Source organism: Lathamus discolor, chromosome 5, assembly GCF_037157495.1.
Source record: "Lathamus discolor isolate bLatDis1 chromosome 5, bLatDis1.hap1, whole genome shotgun sequence".
Lineage (NCBI taxonomy): Eukaryota > Metazoa > Chordata > Aves > Psittaciformes > Psittacidae > Lathamus > Lathamus discolor.
This window is the reverse complement of record NC_088888.1, coordinates 28,723,633-28,739,654: the sequence shown is the minus strand read 5'-3', so window position 1 is coordinate 28,739,654 and position 16,022 is coordinate 28,723,633. Positions and strand designations below refer to the sequence as shown.

The window sequence follows — 16,022 nt, the reverse complement described above, 5'->3', positions numbered from 1 at the left end:
GAAACAGTCAACCATTTGGTGATTGGCCTACTGGGTTATTTTGCCTCTAGCTTTGCACACAAAATCAATTCAAGCACGGAAATGAACCTGAGTACGGGAAAATGGGCCAATACTGTCAGCGCTGAATAAATGATGCAGCAGTGGCAATAATAGATCTTCTTCCGGAGAAAGGATGTTTATGAAAAATGCCATTTCCTATTTCAGCAGAGATAACATAAGACTGCAAGAAGACTGTGTAAACCTCCCAGCTCTTCATTACATATTCACACATTTGTTCCAGAAACACTTTATTTAAAAATGGAGTTGTAAATGCATATAACAAAATAACATACATAATAAATGTAACAAAAATAAATAAGGAGAACATGTTCATACAAAATAAGAACATAGTAAATCAAAATGCTTATTACAGAACGTAAAGGTATAAACGCCTGAAAGAACACAAACAGAATCTCGCATGAAGAGCCTGCACTTTTTACCCTTCCTAGCAATTTCTTACTTTCCACTCGAGCCTGCAGAAAAATTATGTTCCCAAGCATTCAACAAAAGAAGGAATTATGGTGATGGTTTGATACACTCAGTTTTCACCGCCTAGCTCCAGTTTGGATTTTTGCCCTTCTGTACCTTCTAAAGCTTCTCTTGTAGCCACTGTAAACTAGTGTAGTCCAGGCTCCCACGGTTAGCTCGAGTAGAGCATAGTCATACATGAAGGCTGTTTGCTTTTAAATTTTTTAAAGAAAATATGAAATCCATTATACAACAGATTAGTGGGTTTTTTTTTACATCTCTACAAAAAAAGTTTTTGCATTTTTATTAACTGGTCCAACCTCACTGACTTCTGAAAGCCTGTACAATTTAAAAGTGTACAGAAAGTAGTTGGTTTTAAAACAAATGTCATCTAGGATTATTGCTGAAATATTAAAGACCATTTCATAAAAGCTGCAAAACTGTATCTTTAACCTTAATATATAGAGACTGATGCAAACATAGGAAAATTCCAGTCTATTAGTTACATTTAACAGAAACAACATTCCTCCAAATTACAGTGTTCTGGAAATACAAAGTAATTTACTTTTGTTTTTTTATTATTATTTCCAAATGTTAAGTTACTGGGACAACTTATAAGGAAAATAGGCTTATGTAGGAAACTTTAAACAGACTTGCTTTCCAGTGGTATAAGCAAAATGTCTATGTTAGCAGTCGTCTTCCAGAATCCTTTTAAATATGTAAGACAGAGACAGCTTTACTAGCAAGACTACAGGAAAATATACAGAAGCAAATAAAACCATTCACTTGGGAGTGAATCTATCGATGAAGCAAATTATGACACCTCTATTTCCAAGTCCCCTAAAGAAAATTTTACATCTCACAATCGTTCTGAGGAACAGTAATTTCTTCTGTAAGCTATGTCGCATTTGAATTGGTGGAAGCTCATTCGCCTCACTACGCTTTGAAATGCCCCATGTTTAAATTTATTTCCTAGATCCAACAAACGTGTGGACAGAGATGAGATATGAAATACTTCTACTTTAATTAACATCAAAAAGTCATTTGAAGAAGATCAAAAAGTGCCAAATAGTCTTTGTAGAAAGTGGATTAAAACACTGCAACGATAATACAAGCACCGTATTATCCGTTTTCTATGTACACCAAAACACTGTTTGCTATTTATTGATATCGATATGTTCACCTCCCACTCCCAGCAATCTTAGTGCAAACATAATATGTGAACTTTGTAAACCCCCAAGAAAATTTATGCAGCAACAAGGTTATATAAATCGCAGAACTGTTTGAGATTTTCAGTATGCAGGAATGAATGCTTTCTAAAATCTGTCTTACCTTTTGCAGTAATGTGTCATTGTAGTCAAAGATAATGCTTCCCACATAAATCATCTAATTCAGAGTCAAATGTAACTGTCCAACAGTTCTGTACAAACTTTAGTGGAGGAAGTCCATTCATCAGAGCAGCTTGGCAAAGAGATTTGGGGTTTCAGTAACATTAAATGTTAGACTGCTTGCATGGCTTTTGAAAAGAAATAAATCTATTAAGGGAAAATTGCTGATATTAATAAATCTTTTGCAAAGCACACAACCACAAAGGGCAAACCTGCCACAATCTGCTTTCCTACACTTGGTATCTATGCATATCATTATGATTGAAAAAGGATTTGTGTGACAATCAAAGCATCACAAAGAAAACTGGTTTAATAAAACAACTGCTGTTTGACCAATCTTTTTTCTTTTTTTTTTAATTATAAAACCAGTATTATATTTTTTTCTTTATTCCTAAACATTCCACATGAAAGGTTTTTTATCAACACTGAGATGTCACTCACGCAGGGTGGCATCTTCCTCTTCCCCATCTGGGTTAAATCTGTTGAAACGTATGCTGAAATCTGACTCGGATTCAGCATTCTCAAATTCCGCTGCACCAGGGTCAGCAGCAGGTTGAAGAGCCCGAGCTTCAGGCTGGCAGTTTGGCTGCACTTGAGGACGGGTACTTTGGGAAATGGGACTGGACTTCCCCTTCGGCTGAGCTGGTAAGATGGGGCTGGCGAATCCCAAGTTGCTCAGAGCATCCAGGGTACCGTCAGGGTCGATCATAGAATTAATTGCTAAGCAATCAAGAAAAGATGAAGCTTTAGATGAAACGAAGCTACACAAACTAAACACTGCCTGATGTGCAGACAGGAAGGAGAGATGACAAACCATCTAAGATTAGCTTATAGGGACTGAAAGATGGGATTTTTAGTCATGTTTAAGGGGCTCTAATGTTACCATTACATATTATGCTTCATTCTACACCCCCACTCAAATGTCCATAGCTACTAATTCTGTGATTGAATGAAATTTGTACAGAAGAGCAGTCATTTATTCTATTTAATGCATAATGATGGACTCACTGTCCCCTTTCACATAGTGAGGGCAAGCTGAAACACCTAGTACAATTTCATTTTATCATACTACTAACGCATCTCTTTTTAAATTTCCAAAACTGTACTAAGATCTATTAGAAGACCACTGCATATGCAAGGAAATGATTTGGCCTCTTTCTCCGGGCCAAATTTCTTTATTATGTTCTCTAAACACAATATAACTTGTAATAAATGAACACTTTTTAATTATAGGCTCAGAATGAAAGAAATACTAATTTGTCTCTAAAGGGAGCTAACAATTCCTCCTGAAACATTACTTTCTTAGAGCATGTTTTATTGTGGGATTAAATCTGAATACTAAAAATAACAAATACAGGAAATTGACAAGAAATACAATAACAATTATATATAAACATGGATTACTAATCGATTTGACCACTCCAAATTAAATTAAGTATAAACAATACACATTTAAAACTGCAGCTTATTTTTAAAATATACTAAGATTTTAAGTTGATTTTGGTAAATGGAGCATATGTCCAAATAGCAGACTTTGTAAGCACAACATACTTCTTTCTATCATATACACAGCTAAGTTTTTGCACGTGAAAAGCAAAGTAACTTTCCCATTTTGTAGTCTGTGGACTCCACAATTGCAAAGAGTGGATTCAGTGGTTTGACAGGAAGATGTCAAGAGCTAATTCTAAATTTTCATTTTATTGTATCAGATACAGGTGGTTTTATCTTTTGAGATTTCCTACACATTATGGTCCCAGTGCATTGAACTGTGCTACACATGAGGGTATTACTGAGGTACAAACACTACTTTATATGGACTAATCTCCATATTCTCTATCATCTACTCTTCAATACTTACCCATGAAAATGTTTCTATTAAGAATGTTTCAAAAAGAATTCCTTTGGAATTCTCTGGACTATTTAATTTTCATTTGAGCCTTTTCTCACCCGCATAAGATATCATACACTTCTGTTTTAAAATAATTCAGTGATGTTTCTTTACCAAATGTGCCAGGAATTACATTAATGTATGCAACTGATACTGTTAATATATTTTAATTAACGGCAGTAACTTTTTTCATGACATACATACATATATATATGTATATATAAAAACTGAAGCAAGCAATCGAAAAAGAGGAAAGTAAAACAAGATTAGTACCTTGCAGCTGTTTCTCAACTCGTTTCAGTTCCTGTAAGATTGACGATATTTCCTAAGAAAGAAACAAACTTGTTTCAGTAAGGAAAGGGAGACTCAAACTACCTGTCAGTAGTAAACAATCCCCCCCCCCCCCCCCCCAGCCTTTGCAATAGGCTATTTGGGTTGTCTCCCCTAGTATCAAGAACACTTTTGCTGGTGGTGGCCCAGCCATGTCCACTACAAGTCCTGGGTGGCAGTGCTTGAGACTGGACAGCCATGGCTGACTCTGAAATGAAGAGCTCCCCTCTGTAAGAGTGGGACACTCTGAAAGAGTGTCAACCAAACCTCACTCTGTTCCTTCCTCATTTGTCTGCATGCTTCTTCTAAGCACAGACTTAGACACTAGGGCTCTGTACAAATAGGGCAAAGTAGCCGCAAACCTTTAAAGGAAAGTTACAGTACAAGCCCAGTATTAATGGAATAGGGTGACCCTGTTCACATGTGAGTCAGAACAGCAAGATGATGGCATCAGGATTTTGCCTGCAACCACTGGGCTCTATGCCCACAAGACCCTGTACAGCACACCAGTGTTGGGTCCTCTGCAACTGTCTGCCTTACAGATTTTTCTCCTCTGAGCTGCACTACTTGCTAACAGACATTGCCACAGCAATGCACTCAGAAACACAACCACCGCTAAGTGTGACACATCTTAAATTATAAATATGTGAATCCCACAAATTAAGGATGCCTCACTAAGAACACTATTAATCCAAGTGCTGAGGAGAGCTACCAGTGATCTTCAAAAGCTGAGAATTTTCAAAGAAACCCATTCTATACTAAGTAATGTGATTTTTGTGGGTGGCAAAGAGACTGATTACCTTGGATTTTACAAAGTCATTATCTTTAAGCAAATTCCACATCTGAGCTGGGCACAAATGTCCCAAGAACAAAACAAACATTGGTTACAAATGTCCTTTATTAACTCTTAACAATATTCTGTGGTAAAAATAAGCACTGCATTTGAACAATGAACTGCTCTGAAAACTGAGCAGAAACTTGAAAATCAGTGCACAGCCAAAAAAACCCCAAACCCTAAGCCATACACTTTCAAACAATGAATTTAATTCCCTGAAGAAAGAAGTTGTACAATGCTGAGCTTAGAAATAAATATACAACTAATCATTTTCTTTTGTAATGAGTGCCTTAAAGCCCTATTCATGGAATTTAGAATACAAAACACTAAACTTCGATCTTATTCTGGAAATGTGTAAAAGAATTATATTCGTAAAGTAGAAACTTCTGTAACTAGATAAATGAAACTTAAAAAAAAACAAACCCCAAAACCAGACAGCCAGTGTATCTACTAAATACACTGAGTTACTAATGATTTCCCTTTAAAAAATACACCATGCTGCAGAAATTATGGGCCAAGTCTTTAATACTTCCAGGAAAAATCAATTTGGATTAGTTTAATACCTCATGATGAGCTCATAGAGAAGTGCTGGCCAGTTTGATGCCAGAGGAAATGTGTTCACAGTTTACTTCTCAGCAGTCCAGTACTAAGTATGTGAGAAGGAGTTTCCTCTCCCATCCATCCCTCAGAAAACTGCCTAAGCTGATGTTCTTAATACTCCAGATGGGGTAATATAGCCAGACTCTCTGCCTGCTCCCACATGCACAGATGTTTTTCAAACCCTATCTATGCTCCGTGTTTAGAAGCAGAGGAGAAGTGTACTAGGAAACAACACGTGCTCTGTTCCCTCACACTCTCACTCAATCTGGTCATGAAATGGCTCTAATTACACAGTGGGGGGAAGACATGAATCAACTGCAGTTGTTGGTATCCTATAGTTATCACTTCTGCACAAATCAACATGATTATTTTTTTCTGAAGAGTACTTTTATTGCAACATGTCTACAGAATATTTTCTTTCACATATAGCAAAATGCTATATGTGTTGATATTTAGAAATTAGACAAGAGGCTCAATCAATCCCAGAAAAGATAACTATTCATACCATGCTTGATGTTTTAACAATAGGAACTTCACTTTCAGCTCGCAACTTGTTTTCAATTTCTTCCCAATTTCTGTCTTTGTCCTTAAATAATATTCTAGAAGAAAAATTCAAGAAGAGCATGTTTTAAATAGACAGAAAGAAATAAACTAAACCTGAGAGATTAGATAACATGATGCAACAAAGCAGCATAGGGAGCACTGACTAAAAGTGAAATTGGAGATATTAAAAGCTGACAGAATCCAACCATAAATTTTCAGGGAAGCATACATGGTTTCAGCAATACCATTATTCCTGACATTAAAATGGCACTTCTGTAGCTAAATACTTGCTTACGGTGTTGAAAAGACACAGTTTATTCTTCCCTCCAGCACTGAGATATTTTTCTAAAAATCCAACTATTTTACAATAGTCAGAGAACTCCCTGTTAACACTGTATTTTACAACAACTGCAAAACGTAAGAGAAAGGTTAACAGTAGCAAATAAATGCAACACTTTTACATTTGTATTTTATACTAATTTGATTATGAATACTCTCATAACACAATGTCATGGGATTGAGGTAAATGACCACTTCTGCAAGTGATTTTAGTGTTCATAGCACACAAAGAGTAAACATTAGTACATACTGCTTCTTGGGGAAGCAATCAAAACTACAGTGAAGGAAACATGGAACACTTTACGACCACAAGTAGTGTCACCATCCATGTAACAAAGCTGAACATCAGATGTCTGAGAAGATTGCTTTTATGTTCTGGAAGGGAGTGCAAAAGTTTGCAAAACCACACAGCTGCAAAGCTGGATACAAGAAAGTCCAAATACAATGGAAAATTTAGGACTTGCCTGACAGTGATGAGTTAAAACAAATAAATGAAAAGCACAGTCAATTAAATTTTTACAGGACCGTGCACTACAGACCAGGCAACTCCTAGAAATATCTGGAGTCAGTATACAGAGTCTTATACAGCTATACTTTCTGTACTTTAATGGCATTTATATCACACTGTAAATCAGCAGGAACAGAAAATTAGGCTTTATTCAGCAGTAAACATCACTAGTAGAAAAATATGTTATTTTGACATTGCATGGTTTTTTCATTTACCTCTTGCCCATAATTATATTGAAATAGTTCTGCCCTTATGGTGTGATTAGTGCCTTTGCTTGTGTATGTGGTGTTTTCAGTTTTACTGGCTTTTAGAAATACATTTCTTACTGTTCTCTTACAATTTGAAAGCTCATCATTTCATAGGTCATTTTATTTAAAAAAAAAAAAAAAGAAAAACAGAAAAATGAAAGCAGTAATTAGTAATTGTTCAGACTACGCTGTGGACAGGCCAGTTTGGGTTTGCCTAAGGTTTTTTTAGGAAGCCTATTTCCTTCTTACAACATTTTTTTTCAATTCTTCATTTAGTACATTTTTACCTACTAGGGTTCTTTGTCTCCTTTTCTCTTACTCCTTCTAACCAAACCATACCCTAAAAGAACATATTTATAAATGATTGCTGCCTTGCGCTGCACCTCTTCCTACTTTCTGGGGCAAATCTACCTGAACTCCTTATTCTCTTGTGCTCAGTCCCAATTTTAATTACATTGCACTTTGCTGGATGCACAGCAAACTGCAGAGACTGACAATTAGTATCTACACTGACCTGAATGCCTTGCCTAGATTCTGCCTGACTGAAGAGGTACTTGGCTGCTACAAGCAAGCCAGTAACACTGCATTCACATTGTAGAGCACTGAAGACCATGTAGGTCTTCTCACTGCAAAACCTACTTACCTCTTCCCTCCGTAATCTCTGAAAATTCCTGCAAACCCATTATAACATATAAAAGACAGAAAAGTAAACAAATTGCATATTGGCTTCCTGGGAACCCATGACAATATTCAGCCAGCGAAGAACAGGTTATATGATACATGGCAAGAATGCTGTAGAATTTTTAAATACAATGCAGTTTTGTGTGCACCAGCAGATAAGAATATAACTGATTATACAAAGTAATGAATAAAAATATATAATAAAAAGCAATTCAGTACTACCCAAACTATGACCTTATCCTGAAGAAAATCACAAATATACAAAGGATTTGGTGAAAGGAAAGAACCAGGCACTTGAATCTGTTTAATCTGAACACCATACTAGGACTGGTGTTTTGTTAGCACTAGGAGAATACAGTGCTGAGGAATACAGTGTCAAAAGCTTCTCTCAATCTTATTTCTTAATATAAGGTAGGAATGATTACAGAACTCTGTGGAACTCGGAACATTATCTGTAAATTATAAAACAGAAATGGCAGTGGAGAAGCGGGAAAGAAACTAGTCAAGCAAAAAGATATATGTTTCCTTTTGCCCATACTAATTTATTTTCCTGATTGATTTTGGCTCATTTTAATTTCTGACAGATCTGCTTCTCAAGAATGACTAAAAATATTTCTGTTCTTAATACTTCAGCCAAAGAGAAACTGGTCTTTTTGTAAAGCTAGCTGTTGCAACTAAAATATTACAGAAAGAAGAGTTCTCACATTCAAAGGAAGAACATCTTTCTCCATTTGGACCCAGATAGGAAGGCTGAAATTTTTTAACACGCATGATACAACTCGTAGGGAACGCAACTGCCCTATACTGTCCCTGCTCTGGGGAGCAGCTTATGTTGGTGAATAATATTATTTGAGGGAGGACTTTTAAAACACAGTCAGGCTGACCAGCTTACTCTTATTGATGCCTCTAAAAGTTTCTTCTGTCCTTTCAGATTCAAGTACTCTGAAAAAACACAACTGATAGCTTGACAAACCCTAATTCTCACTTTATCTGTCCTGGGCAGAAATTTTAACTGGCATAACTGCAATAAAAGGGACAGAAGCACTGTCAACACAGCTGGTTGAACTCGTGCATGAAAACAAAGCTAAGGAAAATAATTTGGTTTTTTTACCTCATCCTAAATGCTTTATATCCTTTCTAAAAAAAAGAAATTCTGAAACTACTGTTATTTTTTCTGATTCAAAATACTAATGACATTAGGAATAACATCATATTATTCAAATCCATTCTGAAAAGCAGGAAAAGGAAGTTCTGATCACAGCTCCAGGGAATACATAAATAATTGTTTAATGAAAGTTTCTCCACTATATTTTGATAGAAATAAGCAATGCCCCTTTCTTTAAGCCTATATAAAGTGTTTCTAGGTATGCTTACATTTTTAATATCATACATGATCACATAATTATTACATTCATTACAATGTAGTTGACTTACCTTTTAAGCTCAGAGAATCAACCAAAAACACGCAAGACTTGATTTTACAGTTATATGCTTTTCTCAGAATGAATTCACATACATAGGTTTGTTTTAAACCACTATACTGCACTCAAGTTTTTTACATTAAGTAAACTAGAGCTGTGCTAGCAACATATTTGCAGGTCAGAAACTGCAAACTGTCAAGAAAAATGAGAACAACTGAAAAAGAGTATCTACTATCTACTGCTTCTGAGGCATTTTAAGATACCTATCATCCTGGACGCCTACGACAAATAAGTCAGTCAATAAGCAAGATTCTTGTTCCAATGATGCAGCTTTAAAAGGAAAAAAAAATACATTGGTAAGCAGAGTTCCTTATGGATGTCACTGTATTTTCCCAAAGAATTATGTTCAAAACAAAACTTAATGTATTTAATTTCTATTTCTAAATTTCAAATGCCTTTTAGAATGACTTTCAAAAAACGGTCATGTTGAAGTACCTCGTCATGTGTATTTATTTGTTCAGTTTTTGAGATCAGCTATTAAAGTAAATGACAGCATGTACTTAGAAGTTGATTAAACTTGAACAAGTTATTAACTTCTGCATAATTTGTAATAAATTCTGCATAATGAAGTTGAACTCTGTTAATCTGGCATAGCTTTTGAAAGTAACAGTACTGTACACCTGAATTTCACAAACTCATCTGAAATTTACATACCAAAAGACATTCATGTCTCCTTTGTTTAAGGATATTTAAATAAATAGTATGAATCATAAAAGAATGTATCTGGGGAAACCAAAGAGGGAAAGGCAGCAAAGGGTGTATTTCCAGTATTATAATCCTGCAGCCCAAAATGTTGACTTGGAAAAAGACAGGTGAGATGAATGTCAGGCCCTGACCGTGTTCCAAGATAGCAGAGAAAAGGTACTCACAAGCGTTACCTGTAACCACCAGTATAAAAAACCAACAAAACCCACTTAGAACACAAAAAATAAGAATGGGCTCCAGGTTTTATCACTCGGTGATATTTTTCTTACTAGAAACAGCAGGACTAGAAATGGCAGATAACCTACAGTTTTTACTGATTCATACAGACCATTTTTTTCTTCTTGATTTCTGTGGACAAGGCTTTTTTGATTCTCCCATGAGAATACAATCTTCAGATATGACAGTATTTTGCTGCTTTTACGAGTTACATCACCCTTTGCTGAAATAAAATCTGTGATTTGGTGATTAATCTGTCACCCATCTAACCTGATGCTTCCTAGGTAAATTGACAATTACAGACATAAAATTTTCTCACATTCAGAAAATTATACGTGAAGTTCAGCCCTATGACTTTCTTATTTTTAATGTATCAGATTTTGAAATTATCAAGTGCACAAAGACATGAAAAAGGACACGTGAATAATAAAACCCTGAACTTTGTATTTAGAATTTTCATTTATTATTGTCAACCAAAATGGTCAACAATGGTTGCACACTCACTCATTCACGTTAAATGGAATTGTTGATAGAACAACTTGTTATCATTTTTTACCTGTCTATACTTCCTGATAGCTACTATGACATTTTATGCAGGAATCTAACTACCTAAGCAGGAATTTTCAATTAAAAATAACAGATAGTTACATCTGTTGTTTTAGATTTGGAAATCAATAATGACCACACTGTTTCCTGTGTGTTCTTTTTCAGAAGGATATACTGAAACTGCTCTCCCTGTTTCAGTTTTTTTTCTTTCCAAACAGGCGATCCCTACAACTTGGCAGCGTACAGGGCCAGTTTTACAGTTCAGCAACATTTTAACCTTATCTTTTAAGAAAGCGAGTTTTATAAGACTTGCATAGAGGTCGTGTAGATTTTGCTCAGTATTTGCATGTGTTGGAACAACTCCTCTGTTGGAAGTATGATAGATATTGCTCAGTCCATGTAAACTTGGCTGATATTTATCTTTATATAATGTGAAAAAGACTAAAGCAATAATGGAAAAATTATTCTTCCCAAATCTTTCTGAATGCTAAAAAAACTTTAGGTAACATTGCTTTTTTAAAACCACAAGTTGCTCCTAAATAGTATCTGTATTATACATATCTCTTCTACTAGTAGGACTGTTGGTGAGAACAGACATTTTCAGTAATAACAGTTTTTAAGAACCCACCTGATTTTGCCAGCTGTTTTGTCTATAGATTGTCTTATCTTGCGAGAAAATTGGAAGACTGAGGACAAGAGCAAACTGTCCCCCATAACCTGCAATAAGTTTTTAATAAAAAAGTATACTGTTAATTTAATAAGAATACAAACAATTCCATAAATGTTGAAATATTTTTAACTTAAAAAAATGACTTGTTTCCTAATTAGTATCATATACAAAACAATTATATTTCAATATTTTGCAAATTAAACAGTACACAAATATTTTTTTTTCTACCTGCTATTGGTAGGAAAGAAAGGACATTGTCTACAATATTAAGTGGGAAGGGAACTGTAAAAGCCTGAAATGGATATATTAAAAGAGAATCCAATTGTGTACTCACTTCATCTCTGCTCCAAGTCCTTCTCCGGGTAATTTTGGGGGGATCTAGAGTGTCTGTTATCTGAGGTCTAGCATCATTAGACCGACCATTTCCCTCTGGTGGTTTGGAATGCACTAGTGGAGGGATTTTTCTAAAATTGAGACTTTCATCAAATACTCGGTCAACCAACTGGAGGGTAAAAGAAAAATGCCATTCATGAAAACTACTGATACATGCAAAAATCAGATTAATATTCTTTTTCTTTATGAAATGGTTTACAGGAAGCCCATCAAATAAAAATCATTCTCTTGTCTTGTACAGCATAAAATGATTCATCTCTTATGTAACAATACCTTGTAAAAACTAACTATTTTTTCCCTCAATTACCAGCCACAGAAAGTTTTGCTTATGGTCAGGTAACATAACAGTTACCTATAAACTGGCACTGAATAATTTATTCCTTTGATTAATAGGATATATTTGTGGAATTAGGTACAGTGCTATCAAATTTCAGGTTTTTTTCCCAGTTTAGTCATAGTGTCACAGAAACACCTATACCTACTTAAAGCAGATCCTGCCACCTGCAGTATGTACATACTGTACAATACTTCTTAAAGAAGGAAATAATTATTTAGTAACATAAAAATAAGAGTGATCTATCTGGATCTGAGAAAATAAGCACTTCCTTGAAGCTTAGCCTTAAGTCCATGAGAACCTCTGTGAGTGCAGTTATAATTTGAGTTCCCAGCTCACAGGTTTCTTATCACTGTTTATATCTTTTTTTCCACAGAAAAAGACAGTATTATACTAGCCACAGGAAATTAATATATTAACCAAACTTTATGCACACAAAAATGAATAAACACATTTTGAAAGGAATATTACGAAGAAAAAGGTGCAGTAAAGATCTATAAGGGTGAACTATAATATGGTAGAAAGTGATGACCAAAATTCCGCTTAGCACATTTACCAGCATTAGACCTGTGATGATTACTAGTATGAGTTAGTCAATATATTCATAGAGCAGCACACCAGAATAGTCAAAGAAAATAAGAACTATTAGAGCACAAGACAAACTTATTTTAAGGCAGTTTTTGACAATGTTATTAAGAAAGAAAATCTGAAGTGATAGTTAACTGATGGTACCTAAGTATTTCAGTGTTCAGAAGATGAAACTTTTGTCACCTGTGAAAAAAGGGACTTTTTTGTTTTTAATAGCTATGTAAAGTATTAAAGGCATACGTGTATATATATTTGCGCATACACACTCGTATCTTCAAATGCACTTAGATACTATCCAATGGTATCTAAGGCTACAGACAAGCAAGAAACAAATAACTATCTTGTCCTATGTTTCGTGGAAAAAAAGAGACAGACAGATAGTATGCAGTCTATTGACAGGCTGTGTTCATAGAATAATTTCTAGGTTGTTTCTTGGAATGTAAAGGAACTTTAAAGCAAAAAACAATGTAGAGATCATGCATACGGGTTGAGTGGAAATAACTAAAAAAGGCTATGCAAAATGCTAAAAGCAAAAGAAATAAAGAAAAGGAAGAACCTTATGCATTTCTCCATGAAGATCTCCTACCTCTTCTCTAGTGTCTATGGCAGAGCCAGGGGTGGTGGCAGCAGTGCTTACTGTGGTACTGGGGGCAGTGCCTGATGAAGTCACTGAATCTATCTCTCCTGCTACATCGTTGATTTCCCGTGCGATGAGGGCCAGATCTTGACTGATCCTAGTAATAAAGAGAGTGTTACATACTTCCCTACAAACACTTCTGGACCAGTAGAGCCCAACCTGCAACCTTTGAGCTTGTAAGTTGTAGTTCTTGACAACTGTGCTGTGAAAATGTGCATGCCCTTCTAAACTGAAAGTTTATTGGTAGACCTATGAAAGCAATTTTTTAACTGAAGCTTTTAATAACATGCCTTTCTATACAAAGAAGGTAGAAGGCAATCTCAAAAGATACAAGTGCATCCTTGTTTTCTTTCTAGGATTCCCAGGTGGAGTTGTGTGCAATATGCACTAAATCTGACACATGGAATGCACTGCAAATACACTGAAAATACTGCACAGATGATCTGTGTACATGCAGTAAATGTGAAATGTCCAGAACACATTTAATTTATACCTCAGTTTACCTACTTACAAAAAACTTCCTGGGAACCTTTGATTATCTAGCAGCCCTGCAGCTCACTCAGATCAAGCTGTTTACATGTTTGAAACTCCAGAGCAGTATCCTAAAGCTTCAACTTTAGTCAAGAAAAGTTTTTAGCTGGAAAAACAGTATGTCTGAAAGCTCTGGATATGCTAGCACTACACAATTACATCTGAATTGTCAGGTAATGATTTCTTTACTTCTGATCGACCACATCAAAAAATTGCTCTGCTCTGTATTCTGCTCAGCACAGGGAGGAAGCTTGCCTAGCTCTGCTTGCGCTACTCCTTCCCAGGACATCCCGAAAAAAGGAGGGGAAAAATGCCCCACCACAAAGCTAAAAGCCCCCTCCTAAATATGGCACCCTGAATCTCCACTTTGGATCAAGCAGTTCAGAAGACTAAAGAATTAAGAGCAGCCCAAAAAGTGATCCCCTTTCACACTTCTGAGAGGACTGAAGGCACAGAAGTCAACAGTGTTAATTTTGCACCACCAAGGACTCTGTGAACAAAACCACCCACCACTTAAGTGAAAGCAGTTGCACAGCCATGTGACAGTGATGCACACCATGCTGGCCAGTGCTTGTTAAAGGTGAGCTTCTTTCTGCTCTTTATTTTCACTTTGTCTTCAAGTCAAAAAGAATAGACATCACTGACCTAAGCATAGTTTAAGTCAGAGTGAGCAGAATTTAAACCAGAAAGGAAAACATAATTTCCAGTCAAATTTGAACACTAGATTTTCTGGCTAACCATCAGCAATCCGCAATAATGTGCAACCTTGTGCAGCTCAGATATTCTTCTGCAGCCTTACCCCAGTTATATGCATATGTGGCAATTACCTGTTACCACTCCACACTGTATTTCTGAATTCAAACTATCAAAGACTAGAACACAACAGCAGAAACCAAGTCAAATGCTCATTTTAATAAATTATGGAAAGTGCCTATTATTACTACATCTTTTGGTTCAATTTTAATCTATATTTCATGTCCTTATATATATATATATATCTCATTAAAACTCCAAGGTTTGAGATAATGTTCTAAGTAATAGAGATACCAGAGCACCTACTTCCTTTTATTCACACAATCATACCACATTTTTCCTTAAACACACAAGTTGCTAATAATCACATTTGATTTCTGTGACAAATTTTGGTATTTAATGAATAGTTGTTAAGAAAATAAAACCCAGGAAATCTCAATTATCAGTATATCCTCCAGAAGAGAAATGTCATTAAACACCATAATAAGAAGCACCATCAATCAAGTAACTCTCCACAGAAATCAGCAATGCTTCAGCATGCCACAGCCACTTCAACCGAGTTCTTACCAAGCAACCAAAATTACATAAAATGTCAGATGTCTACATAAAAATGAATTTAAATGAATCTTTAAAATAACATCATAAACAACTCTAATACAGATGGCAAGGAACTTGTTAGACCCACATCATACTCAAATACTAGTCAAGTGAACAAAATCTGGAATTAGTTTCAACTTGATAGTAAGCTATAGTCAGTACTCCATGTTTCTGTACAGAAACAATAGAGAGCACTAAACAAAAAGCACTATGTAAAAGAAAATTAAAAAACATCTGAGAGTTGGGCCTGACTTTTCATAAATGAAGTTTTCAAGTAATTCTACGTTAACTTTTAGAAACGGAAAGTATTGCTTAAGGAATAAGTTTTGTATAATCAGGAACATGAGACTTAGGCTTTAGGTAACACACTATTTACTCGCTTGCAACAGTAGTTTGCCTTGCAGTTTTCTAGTGTTTCCTGCATCAGACATAGCAATCATACAAAGCAAATTAACGCAGGGAGGCAACACTAAAATAAGACTCAAATTCCCTAAGCCCCCCTACCCTGCTCCAGGAAATACAGTTTCAATAGTTTTCACCTGTATTGAAAAAACATCCATAGTATTAGAAAAACACAATGAAATAGGAATACTTTTAAGGTACCCATAAAAGTTCTGAACTGTTGGATTACCAAACCCGTTCTTATGCTTACTTCACTATGTCACACTTCCTACATTGTCAGTTTATTTTGTAATGATACTTTA

The 16,022-nt window shown here is 35.5% G+C and overlaps 1 protein-coding gene across 8 annotated transcripts in view; it reads right to left on the bottom strand.

Annotated features, from left to right (window-relative positions):
* Window positions 1-270: 270 nt before the first annotated feature.
* CEP170 (centrosomal protein 170) overlaps window positions 271-16,022 on the bottom strand; it is a 102,239-nt gene continuing 86,487 nt past the window's right edge. For 5 of the 8 annotated variants that reach the window (XM_065680150.1, XM_065680155.1, XM_065680152.1 and 2 more), the window contains 6 exons: window positions 13,357-13,534; window positions 11,820-11,987; window positions 11,444-11,532; window positions 6,054-6,147; window positions 4,057-4,108; window positions 271-2,615 (listed from right to left, as the gene is read on the bottom strand). In XM_065680150.1, coding sequence (XP_065536222.1) covers window positions 2,329-2,615; window positions 4,057-4,108; window positions 6,054-6,147; window positions 11,444-11,532; window positions 11,820-11,987; window positions 13,357-13,534 — 868 coding nt within the window. In that variant the 3' untranslated portion in view covers window positions 271-2,328. The remainder of the gene's footprint in view (window positions 2,616-4,056; window positions 4,109-6,053; window positions 6,148-11,443; window positions 11,533-11,819; window positions 11,988-13,356; window positions 13,535-16,022) is intronic. The other 3 variants (XM_065680151.1, XM_065680153.1, XM_065680154.1) reach the window with 2 other exon arrangements.